Here is a 24155-nt window from a genome sequence, read left to right on the forward strand (position 1 = left end):
TTGTTGAAAACTATAACCTAAGTCCTGTGACATGACTAGATTCAGCTGTACTTGACTCATAATTTTCATGCCCCACCTATGATAGTAGAGGGGCATTATGTTTTCTGGTCTGTGCGTCCGTTCGTCCGTCCTTCCGTTCGTTCAGGTTAAAGTTTTTGGTCAAGGTAGTTTTTGATGAAGTTGAAGTCCAATCAACTTCAAACTTAGTACACATGTTCCCTATGATATGAGCTTTCTAAATAAATTGCCAAATTAGACTTTTGGCGCCAATTTCACATCCACTGAACATAGAAAATGATAGTGCATGTTTCAGGTTAAAGTTTTTGGTCACGGTAGTTTTTGATTTAGTTGAAGTCCAATCAACTTGAAACTTTGTACACATGTTCCTTAGGTTATGATCTTTCTAATTTAAATGCCAAATTATATTTTTTATCCCAAGTTTACGTCCACTGAACATAGAAAATGATAATGGGAGTGGGGTATCCGTGTACTATGGACACATTCTTGTTTTAAAGTATTTCTTTATCAAATTCTGTTCTTTTGTTTAAATTCGTTTTGTTCCTTTAATCAACTCAGATGTAAAAAGGTTACTTTTAATAAAAAAAAATTGGACAAGTAACAATTTCATTCGGACAAGTAAGTTTTGGTATGTACTTGTCCTACTGAACAAGTTGATAAAAGTTATTATAGAGGCCTGTAGAAGAAAGTATGGTTCCAATTTGTTTAAAGTTAACAATAAACTACTTTTGTCTGTTTCAGGTATTAAAAATGATCCAGAACAAAGAGGAGTTATCCCCAACTCATTTGAACATATATTTCAGCATATTTCACGTTCAGAAAACCAGCAGTATTTGATACGAGCTTCATATTTAGAAATATACATGGTAAGAAAAATACTGTGGAGTCATTTCATTTGGTTGGTACAAAGTTTTTATGGATTTAGGAAAAAACATATTTCTCAAGTATGTGACATGACAGACATGTATCATCAGGTCCAGGAACTTCTAAGTGAAATATCTAAATGAAGATTAGCAAAGTTTGAAATAAATATCACATTGAGGTAATTACTTTCAAGGGCGATGTACTTCATATAACATCAAAACTGTATGATTTTTGTTGAAAATAGTATGTCATTTAGACAAATTGTTTTAATAAGAATACACCTATAATAACATGTATATTGTAAAACATTGATTATAAATAGTCTTGTCAGCAAGCCTAAGTCAATATTAGACAAACTTTATAGAGTTATTTCTGCAATATGTTCCCTTCAACTGTTCAACAATGATAATTGAAATTAATTTTCAATTAACAGGAAGAAATAAGAGATTTGTTATCCAAGGATCACACAAAGAGACTTGAATTGAAAGAGAGGCCTGACACTGGTGTTTATGTAAAAGTAAGTATAGAAATGATTTAGTTATCCAAGGATCACACAAAGAGACTTGAATTGAAAGAGAGGCCTGACACTGGTGTTTATGTAAAAGTAAGTATAGAAATGGTTTAGTTATCCAAGGATCACACAAAGAGACTTGAACTGAAAGAGAGGCCTGACACTGGTGTTTATGTAAAAGTAAGTATAGAAATGGTTTAGTTATCCAAGGATCACACAAAGAGACTAGAATTGAAAGAGAGGCCTGACACTGGTGTTTATGTAAAAGTAAGTATAGAAATGGTTTAGTTATCCAAGGATCACACAAAGAGACTAGAATTGAAAGAGAGGCCTGACACTGGTGTTTATGTAAAAGTAAGTATAGAAATGATTTAGTTATCCAAGGATCACACAAAGAGACTTGAACTGAAAGAGAGGCCTGACACTGGTGTTTATGTAAAAGTAAGTACAGAAATGATTTAGTTATCCAAGGATCACACAAAGAGACTTGAACTGAAAGAGAGGCCTGACACTGGTGTTTATGTAAAAGTAAGTATAGAAATGATTTAGTTATCCAAGGATCACACAAATAGACTTGAACTGAAAGAGAGGCCTGACACTGGTGTTTATGTAAAAGTAAGTATAGAAATGGTTTAGTTATCCAAGGATCACACAAAGAGACTTGAACTGAAAGAGAGGCCTGACACTGGTGTTTATGTAAAAGTAAGTATAGAAATGATTTAGTTATCCAAGGATCACACAAAGAGACTAGAACTGAAAGAGAGGCCTGACACTGGTGTTTATGTAAAAGTAAGTATAGAAATGGTTTAGTTATCCAAGGATCACACAAAGAGACTAGAATTGAAAGAGAGGCCTGACACTGGTGTTTATGTAAAAGTAAGTATAGAAATGGTTTAGTTATCCAAGGATCACACAAAGAGACTTGAACTGAAAGAGAGGCCTGACACTGGTGTTTATGTAAAAGTAAGTATAGAAATGATTTAGTTATCCAAGGATCACACAAAGAGACTAGAACTGAAAGAGAGGCCTGACACTGGTGTTTATGTAAAAGTAAGTATAGAAATGGTTTAGTTATCCAAGGATCACACAAAGAGACTTGAACTGAAAGAGAGGCCTGACACTGGTGTTTATGTAAAAGTAAGTATAGAAATGATTTAGTTATCCAAGGATCACACAAAGAGACTTGAACTGAAAGAGAGGCCTGACACTGGTGTTTATGTAAAAGTAAGTATAGAAATGATTTAGTTATCCAAGGATCACACAAAGAGACTAGAACTGAAAGAGAGGCCTGACACTGGTGTTTATGTAAAAGTAAGTATAGAAATGGTTTAGTTATCCAAGGATCACACAAAGAGACTAGAATTGAAAGAGAGGCCTGACACTGGTGTTTATGTAAAAGTAAGTATAGAATTGGTTTAGTTATCCAAGGATCACACAAAGAGACTAGAATTGAAAGAGAGGCCTGACACTGGTGTTTATGTAAAAGTAAGTATAGAAATGATTTAGTTATCCAAGGATCACACAAAGAGACTAGAATTGAAAGAGAGGCCTGACACTGGTGTTTATGTAAAAGTAAGTATAGAAATGGTTTAGTTATCCAAGGATCACACAAAGAGACTTGAACTGAAAGAGAGGCCTGACACTGGTGTTTATGTAAAAGTAAGTATAGAAATGGTTTAGTTATCCAAGGATCACACAAAGAGACTTGAACTGAAAGAGAGGCCTGACACTGGTGTTTATGTAAAAGTAAGTATAGAAATGGTTTAGTTATCCAAGGATCACACAAAGAGACTTGAACTGAAAGAGAGGCCTGACACTGGTGTTTATGTAAAAGTAAGTATAGAAATGGTTTAGTTATCCAAGGATCACACACAGAGACTTGAACTGAAAGAGAGGCCTGACACTGGTGTTTATGTAAAAGTAAGTATAGAAATGGTTTAGTTATCCAAGGATCACACACAGAGACTTGAACTGAAAGAGAGGCCTGACACTGGTGTTTATGTAAAAGTAAGTATAGAAATGGTTTAGTTATCCAAGGATCACACAAAGAGACTTGAACTGAAAGAGAGGCCTGACACTGGTGTTTATGTAAAAGTAAGTATAGAAATGGTTTAGTTATCCAAGGATCACACAAAAAGACTAGAACTGAAAGAGAGGCCTGACACTGGTGTTTATGTAAAAGTAAGTATAGAAATGGTTTAGTTATCCAAGGATCACACAAAGAGACTTGAACTGAAAGAGAGGCCTGACACTGGTGTTTATGTAAAAGTAAGTATAGAAATGATTTAGTTATCCAAGGATCACACAAAGAGACTTGAACTGAAAGAGAGGCCTGACACTGGTGTTTATGTAAAAGTAAGTATAGAAATGGTTTAGTTATCCAAGGATCACACAAAGAGACTAGAATTGAAAGAGAGGCCTGACACTGGTGTTTATGTAAAAGTAAGTATAGAAATGATTTAGTTATCCAAGGATCACACAAAGAGACTAGAATTGAAAGAGAGGCCTGACACTGGTGTTTATGTAAAAGTAAGTATAGAAATGGTTTCATTATTTTATATTGCTTTAAAAATTCAATGGTCACTGCTTTTTGTCTCGCCTCGACGGAGTTAAAAAGCGAGACACAGGTATGGCGTCAACAATGTATTTAGTCTCGATTACCCAGACGCATATTTAAATATAGCGTCTGGGGTGATTAACCGGACTGGTCAAATATTTATAGGGGGCGTAACAAATAATTAAATATAGAACATATCTATAAATAGCACTTCCGTTATCCCCAACATAATTTAAAAAAAAAACAACAGCAGAAAACAGTGTAGTATATGTACATGTATATGACATTCTAAACTTGTAGCTCACTCTATGTTGCCCAACTAACTTGCTGGTGGTAAAACGTCAAATAAATAAAACTGCTTAAAAAAACATTTCACACGTATTCCTGTTCTCGGAGTTCTTGTCTGAAACCACAGGCCTTAAATGCGATATATTTAGGTACAAAAATGTATCATAGGAATTTTTTTTCTTCGACAAGTGCCTGTGTCTGAAACTGAGTGATTTATAAACATGTAATAAAGATCTAAGTGTCAAAATTAAGCTTTAATTGGCCGTGCTTAAATATATTCAGATATTTTTTTTGATTAAAAGTACTTTATATAAGTTTTACTTTTTTTTGTCATGGTTTTTATCTTCGACTTGATCATTAACTACTTTTTTAGTTTTTGGCTGGTTGTGTCACCCCTCAGGCTGGTTTCCCCATTACCTGGGTACCGCAGACGGCGGCACCCAAACGCCCTCCTCGATTTATTCTGAGGCCTAGTTACGGCCCTGTGTAACTGAATATTATAGTACTCGTCATAGGCGGATCCACCCAATTTTTTTCGTAGGAAAAATGTGGTTGATTATGTAGGGAAACACTGTAGCAAGAGTGTGTGTAGTTCCCCTCTCTAATAACAAGTTCTGGATCCGCCACTGTGTGTGTATAGAGGATACCACGCTCTCTGTACACTTCAAAAGGGATCCGTAGGTTGACCGTTATACTTAAACTATATTTCTTCTTCAATACAATATACCCTTATTTTTTAGTGAGTCATAATTTCTTCAACCCGTGTATTACCTCCTTTATATAATTATTGTTAATTTCTTTTTCATCATTAACATTACCATTATTTACCACAAGCCGATAAAAAAGTAACCAAAGATTAAACTATTTTATTTTATTGCACACCTGTCCACTATATTCCCTTATCTTCATACTATAAAATACCATTATTCTCTCTTTGTATTTTATTACATCGTCCTAAACATGCATGAAATATTTGTCACTGGACGTTAAGCAACGAACCATCAGTATATTGTGTCACCGTTAGTCTCTATTCTTTATTTTTTATCCATTTTTGCTTGTTTTGTCTCATTATTCTCATTTCTGTAAATTCCTGTAATAACTTAGGGACGACATCAAAAGATCAATGTAAGATAAAAAAAAAAAACTTAATTCAAATAGTTTGGGGTGGGGGTTGAACTGCTGCAAGATTTGGCTATCCGACATTGATTTTTTACATATATCCATATGGGTCAATCAATTTTTCCCAAATTAAGTTAAGAGGGGGTTAGGGGGGTCAGTGACAAAACTATGTGAATTAAGTTTTGTATCCTTCATTGAACTTTTGATGTCGTCCCTTATGATGTCCTTTTTTATAAATCTGATGCACTCACCTTACCAAAAAGCACACATCAAGTTACATCTATGTAAAGAAAAACATCTCATAAAAATACTACAAGATTGCGTATGTAGAAAAACTTCCTTAACAGGTATAACTGGCAGATCAGCGAAATCACACAATAAGCCAACTCAATTTTTATTTACAAAAGTAACTGATCTTTAAACTGCAAACGACAGAATAGTCTGAATGTTTCTTAGCTGTTTCACCAATAATCGCCTAATCCTTTAAGGAAGAAAATATGTAGGAACCAACCTTCACACAAAACCACTTTGCAAGCGTAGCCCGTGTCCATGGAGAAATATAGAACTTAAACAGTCAGTCATGACACCCAATAATCTTTGAATGCATGTTTGAATCATGTACATGGAAAAGATGGAATGGGATTTATCTCATACTGCATATTAACTTGTAAAAAAAAATTAACTCAAAACTTAAAGTGTATTCTAATTCTCCAACTCTTATAATATCCATCATGTATTAGCATGCAATAAAGGATAGATTCACAAGAACAAAAACTTCTCACGTAAACCTTTTAAATAAAAATAAGGAAATTGGTATGATTTCTAACGAGGCAACAACCCAGCAGAGTTCAAATGACATGGATATACGCAAATGTGATCACTGCATGACCTTCAATATCAAGGAAACTCCGTATCATATATTCAACTATAAAAAGACCCCACATGAAAATGAGATACAATTCAACCGTAAAAACTAACTCTTTAATTGTTCATATGATTTTTAATTTGTTAATACAAATCTAATTTCCCTACCATGTCTGACAACAATGTGTCTCTTGATATTTGTTTCATTTAATCAATATACGTCTGTGTATTTTTTTCGATTTGTGGCGGCTGTCAAAATAATGTATACCTAACATGTTTGGTAATGTGATCTATTTATACTGATTGATGCTTCAGTAATTAAAAAAAAATCTTTCGGTTTGAACTTTGTTCTTATAAAATTGAAGCATGGTTATGATACAATGAAAATCCTGAATATTACATGTTTTTTAATTCTTCACATTTTACACATAAAATCTGTGTCCATAAATCATCATTGGTTTGTCTACAAAAGAAAGTAAATATTAAAATCATATTAATTTTTAGTCACCAGCATAGCATATATATATGGGAAAAAAATTGTTTAAAAAAACCATCATAGAAATATATTGTATAAATGATTGTCCTGGGGCGAGCTGAATCCCGCATCAGGGTGCAAGATTGTATTGCTGCGTTGAAGACCCGACCCATTGGTGGCATCGAACTGTTTACTGCTTTTTTCTCGGGTTTCCCAGTGTCTCTTTGACACATTCCCTGTTTATTTTCTCTATCCAAATCATGCATGGATTTTTCTAATTTTGAAGGCCATACAGTTGCCTATAATTACTCACATCCAATTGATTTGAACTTGAGTGGATAGTTCACATTGGTATTCACACCACATCGATTCTCCTTATTTGTGTAATATTGAGCTTTTGACAATTTTATCTTCACTTTTTGTTTTAGTCTACATGATAAACTGTTAATCATGACGATATCTAGACTACTTTTGGTATTTTATGGCATTGGGTTCACTGGTTGCTGCCTCATTTACACCTCTTTTCATTGATGCTGAATATATTGTTTAACTGTCTTTTGTTTTGCAGAAAATTGAATGTACAAATCATTTTGACCATTTAGTATAAAATCTTCTAGCATCTCCTAGATACACTTTGTTTGTTTTTCTTTGAAAGTGTACATCATTGTGTATCTCTCCTACCCCCCCCCCCCCCCTTTTTTTTTTTTACACATATCAAGATTTAGAGATACAACAAACATATCTTGGATTAAGGTGATATTTCGGCGTCTAAGCAGTTTTCCATCAAGTATTTATAAAGTTAACGATACTAGTACACATCAACCCAAAATGTATTTATAACGTATATGACTGATCGAGTGGTCCCAGTCAACATAACGTTACAATTGACATTTATTGTATAATTATAAACTCGTTTTCGTTGCACGGACATGCATGAAAGAATATAACTACTACTTGCAATTTATATTACAGTGTGTGTTGTTATAACATCTTACCAAGGTTGGATGTGCTGGTTTTTACTTCGCCTCAATGTCCATGTAAGCCATGCTGTATGGTGTTTTCCATGAATTGTATGTCGTCACAAAAATATATAAATAGCTTTAAACAACAATCGGTACACTCGGGCTTTTCAATAATATTATCGTAATGTCATTTCTTCCGAAGTCAATAACCAACTTCTTGGTTATTCGTCTTGGACATTATCTTTGACAACAAGCTAAAAAAGCCGATAATATTCCGAATGTCATAAATTACCATTTTATATCACTTGTCATCCAGACGCTCTACTTTGAAAAATAAAGCGGCTGGATGATCGAGACTACAATGTATTAGTTTGTGATTAGGTCTAGTTTATGTGGAACCACAAGTGGTAGGTCAATCATATATGGTATGCAGTTGTATAAGCATTGGCACATCTCATTTCCATAGAGATTATTTGGCCCTGCCCCTTCAGTCATGGTCTATTGACTTTGAAACTTTTGCTTATTTTACATGTATTAGTTTGTGATTAGGTCAGTTTATGTGGAACCACAAGTGGTAGGTCAATGATATTTGGTATGCAGTTGTATAAACATTGGCACATCTCATTTCCATGGAGATTATTTGGCCCTGTTCCTTCAGTCATGGTCTATTGACTTAAAAAATTTTGCTGATTTTACCTGGATTAGTTTGTGATTAGGTCAGTTTATTTGGAACCACAAGTGGTAGGTCAATGATATTTGGTATGCAGTTGTATAAGCATTGGCTTACCTCATTTCCATGAAGATGATTTGGCTCCACCCCCTTAGTCAGGGTCTATTGACTTTGAAATTTTTTCAAAGTTATCATGTCTTAGTTTGTGATTAGGTCAGTTCAAGGGGAACCATTAGTGGAAGGCCAAAGTTAATTGGTATTCAGTTAAATATAAGCATTGGCACATCTCATTTTCATGGAGAATATTGGGCCTCGCCCCTCAGTCACAGTCTAAGGACTTTGAAACCACCTTTTTTTTAATTTGTTGGTTTACGGATTTTCCCCATGAAAAAGTCGGGTTGGTCGGTCGGGAAAAAAAAGAGAAAAAAATCATCTTTGAAGACAGAAAAATATGCAAAATCAATATATGTTTCACCTTTCTAACAATATGTTTGTTATGCTATTTTATTATCATTTCTTAAATTTTAGTTCAATGAAATATTATTGCTTAGCTGTTATAAACATCGCATGACATTGTCTAATAATTTACAGTAAAAAAAGGGGGATGCACAGACAAAGACGAAATTAAATCGTCATTTCAGAAACAAGAAAAACAGATTAGCGTAGCTCTTAATCAATTCCAGAAAACTTGGTGAATAATGATCTTCAAGCACGAAAACTGATAAAGAAAAAAATGTAAAAACGTTGTACGAAAATAAGTTTCAACACACGTGTCAAAAACCTAATAGACTCGTCCACTGGAAAAACGAGATTATCTGGGTTAATCTGTTGTCTCGCATTCCTGTTTTTTATCCGAATGGATGATAATTTTTTTATTATCTATGAAACAAGAAAATTCCAAATGATTTGTTAATATTCAGTACTTTAACTTGATGCCTTCACCCTGTCCACATTTGGACAAGTCTATTTCTATCAGATGATGCATCTTACGGACTGATGGCAAATAAGGGAAACAAACTTATTGTGTAATTGGTTTTAAACACAAGTTTTCGTTCCGCAAAATTATTTGCGCAAACGACATTTCAAGGTCAGTTATAATGAATTTGTCTATTTTTGGGAACGTAAACTGGAAGTTTTATTTTTTCACAACAGAAAGTGTTATCAATTTTGTTAGTGATTAATACAGTTCATTTCATAAAAAAAGAATATTTTAATTATTTTTCAGGGATAATGCATTTGTTACATGTGTTAGGGTCGCGGGAATAAAAAAGCATGAAAAGTCAATTTTTTATTTTTATTCTGGAAATCAGCAAAAACGGGTTGGCGGATCCGTTAACCAACAAATTAAAAAATCCTGGCCTTATCTTTACATGTATTAGTTTGTGATTTGATCAGTTTGAGATGAACTGCTAATTTTAAGTCAATGATATTTGGTATGCATATTTATGGGCATCTGCATGTATCGTTTCCATGGAGATTATATAGCCCCACCTCCTCTTCATGGTTCATTGACTTTGAAACTTTTTATAGTTTACAAGTTAATGTTTGTATTTAGGTTTGGGAAATGACTTATAATAAAATCAGGGATGATTCCAGGTGTTTTCAAATGGGTCCCTTGAACATCAAATTGGGAATTTTTATCCCAATTGGGATTTTTTTATGCATAAAATCTAAGAAGAAATCATATCATTTTCCTGTAAAAACGGAAAATATATATTAAGTTTAACCTCTACACTGATTTAAGAAGTTGTAACATTTTGAATAATTATGGATGGGCTACAGATTATGATATATATGATTCTGATCTCATAGATATGATCACCACACTACTTGAAAGTTATTGGATTGAGACCAGGGAAGTTGTATTACATGAATATTATTGCACATGATGCACTAGTCCAAATAATTATGACGTCTTGAAATGCTATTACATTTTTTATTCTCATCACTTGGCGTCCGGCGTCCGTCGTCGTCCGTCGTCGTCGTCCGTCGTCCTGCGTCCGTCGTCGTTAACTTTTACAAAAATCTTCTCCTCTGAAACTGCTGGGCCAAATTTAACCAAACATGGCCAAAATCATTATTAGGGTATCTAGTTTAAAAATTGTGTCCGGTGACCCGCCCAACCAACCAAGATGGCCGCCATGGCTAAAAATAGAACATAGGGTTAAAATGCAGTTTTTGGCTTATAACTCAAAAACCAAAGCATTTAGAGCAAATCTGACATGGGGTAAAATTGTTTATCAGGTCAAGATCTATCTGCCCTGAAATTGTCAGATGAATCGGACAACCCGTTGTTGGGTTGCTGCCCCTGAATTGGTAATTTTGAGAAAATTTTGATGTTTTTGGTTATTATCTTGAATATTATTATAGATAGAGATAAACTGTAAACAGCAAAAATGTTCAGCAAAGTAAGATCTACAAATAAGTCAACATGACCAAAATGGTCTGTTGACCCCTTTAGAAGTTATTGCCCTTTATAGTCAATTTTTAACCATTTTTCGTAAATCTTAATTATCTTTTACAAAAATCTTCTCCTCTGAAACTATTGGACCAAATTAAACCAAACTTGGCCACAATCATCATTCGGGTATCTAGTTTAAAAATTGTGTCCGGTGATCCGGCCAACCAACCAAGATGGCCGCCATGGCTAAAAATAGAACATAGGGGTAAAATGCAGTTTTTGGCTTATCACTCAAAAACCGAAGCATTTAGAGCAAATCTGACTGTAGTAAAATTGTTTATCAGGTCAAGATCTATCTGCCCTGAAATTTTGAGATGAATGGGACAACTCTTTGATAGGTTGCTGCCCCTGAATTGGTAATTTTAAGGAAATTTTGCTGTTTTTGGCTATTATCTTGAATATTATTATAGATAGAGATAAACTGTAAACAGCAAAAATGTTCAGCTAAGTAAGATCTACAAATAAGTCATCATGACCAAAATGGTCTGTTGACCCCTTTAGGAGTTATTGCCCTTTAAAGTCAAATTTTAACCATTTTTCGTAAATCTTAGTTATCTTTTACAAAAATCTTCTCCTCTGAAACTACTGGATTAAATTAAACCAAACTTGGCCATAATCATCATTGGGGTATCTAGTTTAAAAATTGTGTCCGGTGATCCAGCCAACCAACCAAGATGCCCGCCATGGCTAAAAATAGAAGATAGGGGTAAAATGCAGTTTTTGGCTTATCACTCAAAAACCAAAGCATTTAGAGCAAATCTGACATGTGGTAAAATTGTTTATCAGGTCAAGATCTATCTGCAACAACAAAAGAAAGAGAGTTTTTCACGACCTCAGCTGGCTATACAACCCTTGCACTGGTGGCAAAGTGGGGGGGGGGTTACGCAACAACAAAACTACTTCACAACTTTCTCATTACTTTGCATTTCTTGTTAGATAAATTTTACAAAAATTCTCCCCTGAAACAACTGTCGAATTTAAACAAACTTGGTTTAAATCACCACTAGGATATCCAGGGACCACTGTGTATAGTGATCCTGCCTGCCCACATGGCTGAAATAAAACATAGGTTTCAAATGCACTTTTTAGTATTATATCTCTGAAACTAAACGACAGTACAACAGTTGCATTTATCATGCAACAATTGTAAATAAAAATATCAGGTGAGCGACACAGGGTCCTTGGACCCTCTAGTTTTTCTTTGACGCCTTACCTCGAAGTAACCTAGGCATGTTACATATACACAAACATATATACCAGCTAACATAAATCTATGGCATGCTGTTTTACTATTTAATCAAATGTCAAGATATCTCATGTAATATATAAGATATCTCATTTAATATATGAAAAGTAAAATCACAAAAATACTGAACTTAGAGGAAAATCAATTCGGAAAGTCCATAATCACATGGCAAAATCAAATAACAAAACGCATCAAAAACGAATGGACAAGAACTGTTATATTCCTGACTTTGTACAGGCATTTTCAAATGTAGAAAATGGTGGATTAAACCTGGTTCTATAGCGCTAACCCTCTCACATTATCTTTAATTATCTTTAAAGATATCTTCTATAGTTTCATTTACATAAGATGTCTTATATATTATATGAGATATCTTATTATATTATATAAAATATCTATTAAGTTTATTAGAGATCTAATAAAGTATATGAGATATCTTATAAATATCTTTTATAATTTACAAGATATCTTATATAGTTGATAAGACATCTCATATAGTTTCTAAGGTATCTTATATATTTTATAGGATATCTTATAAAGAAAATTATATAAGATATCTTATAAACTATATATTTTATAAGATATCTCATATACTTTTAAAGATATCTCCTAAAGTTATTAAGATATCTTATGAATATCTTTCATGTAAGATATCTTATAAACAATACATATAGTTTATAAAATATCTTATATAGTTAATAAGATATCTCATATAGTTTATAAGATATGTTATATAAATTATTAGATATCTCTTATATTTTATGAAATTAATTTAAAAATTGTAAATTTCATTAACTTTATAAGATATCTGATATAATCTGTAAGATATTTCATATAATATCTTATAAACTATACAAGATATCTTATAAAGTGTATACATAAGATATCTTGAAATTAAATTAAATAGCAAAATGGCTTGCCATATAAACCAATGAAAAAAAATCATCCATTTGGTATTTTTTCAACAGGTCATCTTTATAAGTTTACCTTGATTAAAATGGATTTCAAATTGAACTGGTCCATTGTCGTATTCAGAAAGACAATTACAAAAGTTTATATACTTAATAGATAAGATATTTAAAGCAATTGACCAGTGAACTTTAAAATTATTTTGAAAAATTGTAGATTTCATAAATAAATAAAAGAATATTTGAAATTAACTTAAAACGATTTATGCATGCGTCGGTAAGTAATTCTCAAAAAGTTGATGGTATTCTAAAGAAGAAGAAAGGATCATTTTCATAACTTTTGAAACAGTTCCATATTAAATGGGGACATATCGTATTTCAAGAATGGTCTAATCATCAACATTATTTTTCAAAAACGCCCAATTTTTATCTTTTGATGAAATAGAGCAAAATGTAAAATAATTTATTTTCATCAAATTATATAACCATGCAGCTCTTCTGGGTGATCTGCTTTTACGAGATTGTCGCCCATTAAAATGGATTCATCAATATTATATCAAAATTTGAATTTGCTCTTAGCCGAGGTCTGCTTTCACACCAATTTTGACAAACATGTTTTTGATCAACCTGCTAACTGATCTACTTTTACGAGATCAAATAATCAATTAAATCCGGCTGCTAAAATTGTTTATGGGGACTTGAGTAACACCGGTATCACTCAGATTACAATTCTACCTTGACAGGTAAGTTTGTATTTAGCCTTGAGCATTGAAAGGTCAGTTTATCCTATGCATACAATAGAAGTTTACCTATGAGGGTCTGAATGGGGTTTACAGAATAGAGAATACATGTAATAGCAACAAATAAATAGAGAATAGAGAAATTGAACAACAAAATAAAGAATAGAGAATAATTTAATGCGGTGCAAAAGTCTAAAGAATAACTATGCAAAATAAAAAGGTAACTTAGGTAACTGTAATGCAATACTGATAATATAATGATCAATGTACAGAATTGATAAATAATCTTGTAACAGAAAGACTAAATAGTAAAATCATTTTCATGAGAATTTTACAGAATGAGAGTTATTTTTAATGCTATTAAAAGAAAAATGCCCTAAAAATTTAAGGAATACAGAAAATAACCCATGCAGGTCCTCATGTCATTTACATTGTCAAAATATAGGACACATCTAGACAAACTGGTTTTAAACTAGACATCTAGTCAAACTGGTTTGGTATAACTGACTGTTTCTTGCCCTATATGTCTATTTCACAGTGACCTTATGTGTTTGTGCTAAGAGTACATTGCACTGTCATATTTATTGATTTTCTGTTGGGACATGACCTACATTGTTAACATGCAAAACAGCGGCTTGAGATTTTAACTGATATTAGTATAATAAATTAATATTTTGAATTATATATCCTGGTTGATGATGTTTTTTTGGGACCAAGATGTTTTCTTCATTCTTGTTCACATTATGATTATTTTAACCTTCAATGCACATTTAAAGATAGAAAAAATTTCAGCTCTCATTTAAAATATTTTGCAACTAAATAATAATCTGTCAGATTTGGTTTAAACAAAAAACAAGACAGTGTATAGCCTTTTCAATAGTCGTCTGGCGCGAAAAGGACGATAACTCAATTTTAGAATTTAATATTTTTGGAGACGGTCAATTTCCGGAATTCCATGCTTGATCATCCCGATTTTTTCTTTGGCCGTTGACAACAGAATTATTGCTGCATTCTTTGACAATAAGGTATATTTAACAAGGCAGTATTATCAATTTATTATCGTGGTATCAATATATGTTAGAAATGTTAGATTCCTGAATTATTTATAACTTTGGCAAGGACAATTCATCACGTCCCCTGAAAACATGATTTTGTAAAATATCACTTATCGGCATCTCCGGGCGGCAAGCCAGATTAATTTCCTGATGATCTTTACTACAGCATTCTGATTGGTATTAATTGCTACATATTACCGCTTTTTTTGTAAATCGATGTTTGTTTACATTATCAACAAATGTGAGTAACATTCTAGGTCGAGTTGTCGTTCGTGGTGTATAGTTTGTTCCAAACCATTGTTTGTTTCTGGTACAAGTTGGCAGTTGTTTATCAACAATAAAGTTGTTGCAACATAAACACATGTTATTTTCAGTGTCTATGTGTGTTAGTTCTTTCTTTCTAATTAGTTATGATTGTTTATAAAAACAAAATGTTTTTACTGTGCTTATCCAGTGACCTTTGGGGTATCACAATAGCAATGGCTCAAACAGTTTACCAAATTGCAGTTAGATTTCTTCTCCAACTAACTGATCAACTGGTAAAATGTTTTAGCAGATTGCTCAAGTGAAATGTTGTTAGTATGAAGTGAGTGCTGTCAAATCAAAAGTAATACTTACCATCCAGATCCAGTTAGTTGATATCTTTGTCATTTGTTTCAAATACAAGAATGACTTACTATAATATGAGTCACTGAATAAGAAGGTCTAATTTTGACATTGAAACTTCTATCATAAATAGATTTTATAAATAAATAGTTGAGAACATTGTTTTGTAAGTCTATAATTAATACTCCGTTTTCGAACAACAAGTTAGTGCATAATTGTAATTTGGATTTTTTTTTCTAAAGCAATTACTTATCTGCTACCATTAAAGGGAAATAATTTACATTACTGAAAATCAGCAAAATGTTGTCACAATTTTTGTCTGACAAATATCAACTTTCCTCATTTAATTTGTGTGTAACATTACTTTTATGATTATTAAACTTTTATCCTCTGTTTTGAAAAGAAACAATGAAATTTATTTTTAAGATGATTAAAATTTTGAAAAAATTGTAGGCAAAATCAGAAGCCAGGTATCATCATTGATTAATTTTTTAGTGTACAATAACTCAATAAAAATTATTTCCCTTTAATGCCAGCAGATCAGTAATTTGTATAGAAAATATTATACGAATCATAATTACACAATAACTTTGTCTTAGTAGACAAAGCTATAAAATATACATCTACAAAACAATGGTTTGAACTATTCATTTATAAAATCTATTTATGATAGAAGTTTCCATGTCAAAATTAGACCTTCTTATTCAGTGACTCATACTATAGTAAGTCATTTTTGTGTTTGAAACAAATGACAAAGATATCAACTAACTGGATCTGGATGGTAAGTATTACATTTGATTTCACAGCACTCACTTCATACTAACAACATTTCACTTGAGCAATCTGCTAAAACATTTTACCAGTTGATCAGTTAGTTGGAGAAGAAATCTAACTGCAATTTGGTAAACTGTTTTGGCCATTGCTATTGTGATACCCCAAAGGTCATTGGATAAGCACTGTAAATTCATTTGGAAGACAGGATTGTCATGTAATTGTTATTTCCCTTGTTTAAAAATAGAAATTGCGTGTTTCTATATTTAACGATTTGCATGACACTATTTAGTACATATTTGTTAAATAATATAGATATTGCTGGTTTGAATTCATTGTTAAAGAGAATTATATATGTTCTAAAATTCAATATTTGCATCGTTGCTTATCATTTATAACCTTTGTTGAAAGACTTAATAATTTTAGATAAGTTGTTTGAAAATATTGTTGGTTACAAACTTCCATCTGTTGTTTGATTGAAAGCAGTCAATGGCACTTTTCAAGGACTGCCAACGCTAATACTGTATATGGTTGGTAACAACATTGAATGATTGAGATGTTTATGAACTGACATTCAGTCCGACCATGGGAAGCTGTGCTTTGCCGGATGCGTGCTATATTATTGGAGTCATTCAATGCTACATTTCTCTACTTTAGGTCTTCATAATAAAAATTGTGCTTATTGAACAAAAATATGTATTGTTTTCATTTATTTTATTTAGATAGCGCTATCACATTCGGCATCCATCGTATTTTTATTTATCAGTTGTCAAATTAGACCAATCTGTGGTCTGCATCCCCTGCATAATTGATCCTTTTACATACATGTCAGACCCCACTCCTTTATTTCTTTAATGGCTTTCAGTTATTTGGTGGACACAGGGAATTGATTCCCAGTTCCCTCCCCAAACTCCTACTTCACTCCATATTATGTTCCTCTGCACTCTTATTTTTTCATCAACAAGAATTATCCCTGTTTTATCAAACTTTTCTCACGATTAAGACCACCCTGCCTCAAGCTTTCATCCATCAAATTCTCATTTCTAGTCCTCTTATTCCACAGTTCCCATAATTCTGTCCAACCCCTTTAAAGTGTCAAAATGACTCGCACCCATTAACAACCCATCATTCGACAAATTATATTAAACAACCTGATTTGTCTCCTATATGCAAAAATTACGAGTCAGGTTTTTTTGCTTTAATATAAATGGCCATTTTTTTCACACATCTCGTTTTTGAACTCCCATGCGTATTTGTTACTATCAACTACATGGCATCAATGCACACAATTCAAACTATCTTTTCACAAAACCACAAAAATTGCATAGCAAATACATTCTCAGGGTTTTTAATAAAGTTTACTTTGCGAGTACAAAGTGAGGAATTAATTATAAAATAATTTGGTAAAGCAAAATAAATATCTAAAAGATGTTTTAAAAATAGACTATAGTGGATGAGCTACCCCTTCGTGTAACAAGATTTATCTCTCCTGGGATTTAAACACAGTGAGATTGAGATTAATTGTTTCCCTTTGATAACAACCTGTTCCAAAGCAAGATTATTTGTTTGATGATTTTTAATTGATAAACAATATTTTGATAAAGGAAAAGGATAATACTTTCAATTTCAAGGTCTCACAAAGGCTTTTTCACCTTCTATTCTAATTTTATATTAAAAACCCAAATTTAGATGAAAAGGCTACAGTGTAATAGATAATCTGCAAGTATAGTCTATTTCTATAAAGTAAAGCAGATAGTTTTTTTTTATATCTGAAAAAAACTACCATGTAAAGAAATATGCAATTAAAAGGCTGAAAATAACCCCAAAAATTCAACATTAACAGATTTTTAACAATTAAATCAAGATGCACAAAGTTTTAAGTATTGGTCAGAATATAGGGTTCTTTTGTACTTTAACAATATCACAATAACAATAAAGTGACCCAAATTTTGGACAAGGTAAATGGCATGAAGCCAAATTTATCAACTTCTATTGTATTAAAGGGATAAACTGACCTTTCAATTCTCAAGGCTAAATAAGTATTTTATAGGCTAGATACAAACTTACCTGTCAAGGTAGAACTGAAATCTGAGTGATACCGGTGTTACTCAAGTCACCATAACACATGTTGACATAATCATAGACATCTATGACATAATCAAATCGTCCACTAAAGTCAAAATATAGGACACTTCATAAACATCTATACTTTGCCTATATTTTTCAACCTATAACGAATACAGTCCTAAACTTTTCCAGAAATACCGATTTTTATTTTATTTTCATGAATTGGGAATTTATATTCACAAATGTTTTTTTGGGGCCGCTGGCCAATTTTAGGGCCGCCAAGCGGTCCTAAACTATATAGTGGAATCATCCCTGAAAATCAATGGTATTTGGTATGCAGTTGTATTAGCATTGGCACATCTTATTCACATGGAGATTGTTGAGCCATGTAACTCAGTCATGGTTCATTGACTTTAAATATTTGCATACGTGTGTAAGATGTTAAAGTATTTCTATTTTGATTTCAACATTTGCATAATCAAAATTAATAAAAGGCGTGACATATCTCTGTGATAAGTTTATTTCACCTTATTAGTTATTGAATATTTTTAAAAGCCCAATTACACTTAAGTCAAATTGTTCTTTAAAAAATTTATAAATTTAAATGCTGCTTCAATCTTCATTACCAATAATTTGCCCATAACAAATGGTAATACATTTGTACAATGAAATTGGAGTATACCTTGACAAATTGTTTAACAGTATTTTATCATATGTTCCTATATCACCCTACTCTTAATCTGCTCTTTGTACAATCCAATAGTGTGGCTCTGTGACTTCATTTTGATGTACTTGTCATTATTCAAATAAGGAGATGTGTTTTGATTGCCAACGCGACAACTATCCACCACAGTTCATGTGATATAAGCTTTTATAGGTCAGTTAGGTTCCAAAGTATTACTTTTAAAGATTGTATTTTATATGTTTATTTTAGGACCTTTCATCTTTTGTCACAAAGAGTATTAAAGAAATAGAACATGTAATGAATGTTGGAAATGCCAACCGAGTAGTAGGGTAAGTACCCTTAATTTATTTACACTAAAGACTGCAGATCAATTTCACCTTCTTCTACTGCTGAAAGGGTTTGATAACCGAAATCCTTAAATGTTCAAACTCTATCAGACAAATTTACTTTAGGTGAATACCGGTATTCTTTGATGTCCCTTTTGTTATAAAAGTATGTATACATCCTTAGCTTTAAAAAAAATTCGGTTTGAGTGTTCCTGAATTAAATTAAATACAGAAAAAAACTACAGATGCACCAAATTACTTTACAATAAATAAGTTAAAAAGAGGCAAAAGATATCTAAAGGAGAAACAAAACTCATAATAAGAAGAGGAATAAAAAAAATTATAGCCAAAACCAAATTAAAAAATATAAATACAAACAAAAGTCTACAGAACATTATATAAAAAAAGGAATGAGAAACATGAACCCTACCAAAATCAATTGCTTTGGAAGTGTAATACCATATAAAAATATATTTTTACTTTGCTAATGGAAGATAAATAATTGCATTTGACTCCTACAATTTCTTTTCTAGAGCTACTGATATGAATGCCCACAGTTCCAGATCACATGCAATATTCATCATTACCATAGAGTGCAGTGCTGTAAGTATTTTATACCATGTAAACATAATAAGGTGTCATGGACATAATGGAAAGTCTAAAATGATACAAATGATAGATGGTTGTGTCAGTTGTACTGAGTCATCCTTTAACTTACAGTAACACTGAAAAATAAATCTGACAACAATTGTAAGTGACATGGTATACTTTAATTAACAGAGATATGATGTAAAATTTCAATTGTTCAATGTATTGTCATTTTTAAAAAATGTGTGATATGAAATTTCAGATTCTTGACAGTTGAGGTATTGTTAACAGGTTTTGTCCTTAAATTTTCATAAGTTTATATTTGATTGAATAAAAATAAAAGCATTTTTACGTAAAATTTATCCTATGTATATATTTATGTTACAACAGATGGCAGAAGATGGGGAGAACCATATTAGAGTAGGAAGACTAAATTTAGTAGACTTGGCAGGCAGTGAAAGGCAGAGTAAAACACAAAGTCAGGTAATAATACTGTTTCACTACAAAAACTTCCAAAAAATTCAAAAATTTTTGTGATGTTTTGATTGTGCAAAAATCCAGATGGGATAGGTCTGAAAAAATTATGAAAACTAGTATTTTAAGTTGTAGTAGCATTATTTGTTAGAAGCTTAACAGAAATCGCAACAATTCATACATTAGTGTAATCTTTTAATATTTAACTAGTATTGGTTTTATTTTAAGGGTGACAGATTCAAGGAAGCAACTAAGATTAATCTGTCCTTATCAGCCTTGTGCAATGTAATCTCAGCTTTAGTTGATGGTCACAGTACTCATGTTCCTTACAGAGACTCTAAACTCACTCGATTATTACAAGGTAAACTCATGTTCCTGACAGAGACTCTAAACTCACTTGATTATTACAAGGTAGACTCATGTTCCTTACAGAGACTCTAAACGCACTCGATTATTACAAGGTAAACTCATGTTCCTTACAGAGATTCTATACTCACTCGATTATTACAAGGTTAACTCATGATCCTTACAGAGATTCTATACTCACTCAATTATTACAAGGTAAACTCATGATCCTTACTGAGACTCTAAACTCACTCAATTATTACAAGGTAAAATATTATACTGTTTTTACAAAGACTAAAAACTGACATGGTTATTATAAGGTAAATAATATTATTCATGTTCTTTATAGAGACTCAAAATTAACTCAGTTATTACAAAGTAAAATATAATACTCCATTATTACATGGCACTATATTGTTCTTATGGTACCTTCATAGTCTGAAAACTGACTTATTCATGACAGTATAAAATATAATATGAAATATGCTGACAGAGAACTGCTACCTTTTGAGTTAGAATGTTGAAATAATTCTCAATAACATTTATCTTGGTGAAATATAATTGTTGTATATATTTACTTACATCTACATCATACCCCCATCTTTTCATATATAATATTTCCAATTAAAATGTTTTTCAGACATTTATCCTACTATAGGTTGCACTTTGTAAATACAGCTGTTTCTCAAAAAAAGCCTCTTTTGAGGAGATCTTGAATATTCATAGAAAATTAATTTTGTTTACATACTGGTTCCCAGTTATGCTCTCTGTGTTCCATCTCTCAGAGACATAACTTGGGAATGTTACCAGTAAATAAACATGTGCATATTATTTACATTGAAATCTGTGGTAACCTTTCATTCGAGGTAGGGGTAGTTAAGAAAATTAGTGTTAGTTTAAACTCTGAGAAGTTCAGTGCATATAAACCTTGAAAATATGCTGCACAGCCCTATATTTTGACCTTTGAAAATAAATTGTGGTGCATATGAACTTGCAATTCTAGGATAAGATTTCATAGTAAAAGTGGTACAGTTTTAGCCGTAAAAGGAGTTCCTATGGAAAATTGCATTGTCAATATTTAAAAAATGCAACCTTTAGTTGAAAATTTGTAACTTTTTTATTTGGAGCATTAGGATAGAAAAGGGGTAAGGCCACACTAAAAAATATTTTGCTTAGCCCAAACCCTACCCAACATTGAGACAGTGAGTAGGTAGGTAGGCATTTTCTTTTCTTTTTTTTTTTTTGCATAGAGAAATTTAAGTATCAGATGTTTATTAGTCTTGATGCCTTTCTGAATAAAAAAAATATTTTCACCTCAGGACAATAAAAGATTTTGAGTAGGCAGCTATTTTTTTGGGGTAGGTAGGGTTAGGGAAAACAAACCTGTTCTTTTTTATGGCCTAAACAACCTCTCTTAGCTCTCTGTTGTCATGGTATATCTATTTTTTTGGGGTAGGTAGGGTTAGGGCAAACAAACCTGTTCTTTTTTATGGCCTAAACAACCTCTCTTAGCTCTCTGTTGTCATGGTATATATCTCATGAATGATTATTTTTACAGATTCTTTAGGAGGAAATGCCAAGACAGTGATGGTTGCAAATATTGGTCCTGCCAGTTATAATTATGATGAAACACTTAGTACACTCAGGTAAATAATAAATGGTAAAACATTATTTTAAGTTGATAATTATACCACTGCTTTAAAAAGTGTGGTTATACTGTTTTACCTTTGTCTCCGTCTGTCCATCCCCCCTATTTTCTCATTTTTCAAATTTTGATTTTGAAAGCTACTTTTTTTGTTAAAATATTCCTATATGCTTGCAGTTTGTTAGAATGAACTTCAAAACAACTAATTTTAGCAACTGGATGAGGTGAGGGGGGGTAACTTTCTGTTATTATTCAAATATTGTAATTATTATTCACTTTTCAGGTGTTTTGTACAACATTTTTTTAGTTTGTTTAAGTGCTTGCCTGCGCCAAAGTGACCCAGGAATTTTTTCATTCCAATGTCATAAGCACGGTTTTTGCTGTCTAAATCGACGTTATTTTATCTGGATCATGTAGGCGCACCCTATTAAATTTTAAGAAACAATGACCAAAAATTATTATTTTTCCTTCTTTTGGGGTTTTTGGTGCCCTTTAACCCCCTAACCTCACTCATTTTGAGAAATTAATGGTTTTGAAGTTCAGCCAAACAAACTTCAAACCTAAGGGAATATTTTAACGTGATAAATAGCTTTCCAAAACAGAATTTGAAAAATGAGAAAATAGGGGGGCCAAAAACGGGCCTTATCGTACCTTGTCCTTTGGTTTCATAGTTCATATGAGTAGGCTATACTGTGTGATGCATTTTCAGATTCATCACTCAACAACTTCCTGTTTATATTATACTTATAGTGGGGGTATCATTAGTGAGCAGTATTCACTTGTTTAAACTGAGTTTTCTTATAGTTAAGGATTTGATCCAGTGACATACATTCATTGCAGTCTATGTCAAATTATAGTACATTATAATAAATGGAAAATGTGGATTCCTTTATTTTCAATGTTTGAGAAAAACATGAATTTTTGTGGTTATTTGATTTTGCAGATTTGAAAATGTGTATACTAACCTTTAGGAAATGTGTACTACCTTGAACATTTAAATTTGTTTATCTATACCCACAAAATCCAGTAATATTGGTATCCCACAAATGATAATGATGAATCCACAGCAAAGAACTATGTAAGCTCAAATTTACCTGATCTTTTCTTTTGAAAATCTTCTTAGTTAACCTTGTAAGTACTTGACAAAATTACCAGTCATCACATATACCCAAATAATATTGTCAAACGCTGAGATACTTCTTTAATGAATTAAAATATAGCTACAGTAGTAAAATTGGCTTCATAGTAAAAATGATGTATTAATTATATATTAACAGGTATGCTAACCGTGCTAAGAACATCTTAATTATATATTAACAGGTATGCTAACCGTGCTAAGAACATCTTAATTATATATTAACAGGTATGCTAACCGTGCTAAGAACATAATTATATATTAACAGGTATGCTAACCGTGCTAAGAACATCTTAATTATATATTAACAGGTATGCTAACCGTGCTAAGAACATAATTATATATTAACAGGTATGCTAACCGTGCTAAGAACATCTTAATTATATATTAACAGGTATGCTAACCGTGCCAAGAACATCAAGAACAAACCAAAGATAAATGAGGATCCTAAAGATGCCTTGTTAAGAGAATTCCAAGAAGAAATTGCAAGGTATAAACTGTCACAGTGATATTAGATAATGTATTTAAGATAATCTGTTCCTAAAAGATGCCTACAATTTGTCACAGAACAAATTAGAATATTGCTATCTAAGTAAAACTGTTCATGGACTAGTACTTATATTACAGAAATGAAGTGAAAGGATGAGAAATGAGTAAGGCAAAGGTATTTATTGTGTAAAAATATATTTTTATGCCCCACCTACGATAGTAGAGGGGCATTATGTTTTCTGGTCTGTGCGTCCGTTCGTTCATTCGTCCGTCCGTCCGTTCGTTC

The 24155-nt window shown here is 32.2% G+C and overlaps 1 protein-coding gene and 1 long non-coding RNA gene across 3 annotated transcripts in view; one reads left to right on the top strand and one right to left on the bottom strand.

The window, feature by feature from the left end:
* Positions 1 to 24155, top strand: part of LOC143083809 (kinesin-II 95 kDa subunit-like) — a 55006-nt gene that overhangs the window by 14685 nt on the left and 16166 nt on the right. For both annotated transcript variants that reach the window (XM_076260184.1, XM_076260183.1), the window contains exons 6-13: positions 760 to 884; positions 1316 to 1399; positions 19117 to 19196; positions 19727 to 19796; positions 20172 to 20264; positions 20484 to 20616; positions 22159 to 22246; positions 23775 to 23870. In XM_076260184.1, coding sequence (XP_076116299.1) covers positions 760 to 884; positions 1316 to 1399; positions 19117 to 19196; positions 19727 to 19796; positions 20172 to 20264; positions 20484 to 20616; positions 22159 to 22246; positions 23775 to 23870 — 769 coding nt within the window. The remainder of the gene's footprint in view (positions 1 to 759; positions 885 to 1315; positions 1400 to 19116; positions 19197 to 19726; positions 19797 to 20171; positions 20265 to 20483; positions 20617 to 22158; positions 22247 to 23774; positions 23871 to 24155) is intronic.
* Positions 6612 to 8005, bottom strand: LOC143082006 (uncharacterized). Its single transcript, XR_012980214.1, has 2 exons — positions 7692 to 8005; positions 6612 to 6684 (listed from the first exon to the last, which is right to left on the bottom strand). It is a non-coding gene; the product is annotated as an uncharacterized LOC143082006 (long non-coding RNA).

Source organism: Mytilus galloprovincialis, chromosome 7 (genome assembly GCF_965363235.1).
Source record: "Mytilus galloprovincialis chromosome 7, xbMytGall1.hap1.1, whole genome shotgun sequence".
Classification (NCBI taxonomy): Eukaryota; Metazoa; Mollusca; class Bivalvia; order Mytilida; family Mytilidae; genus Mytilus; species Mytilus galloprovincialis.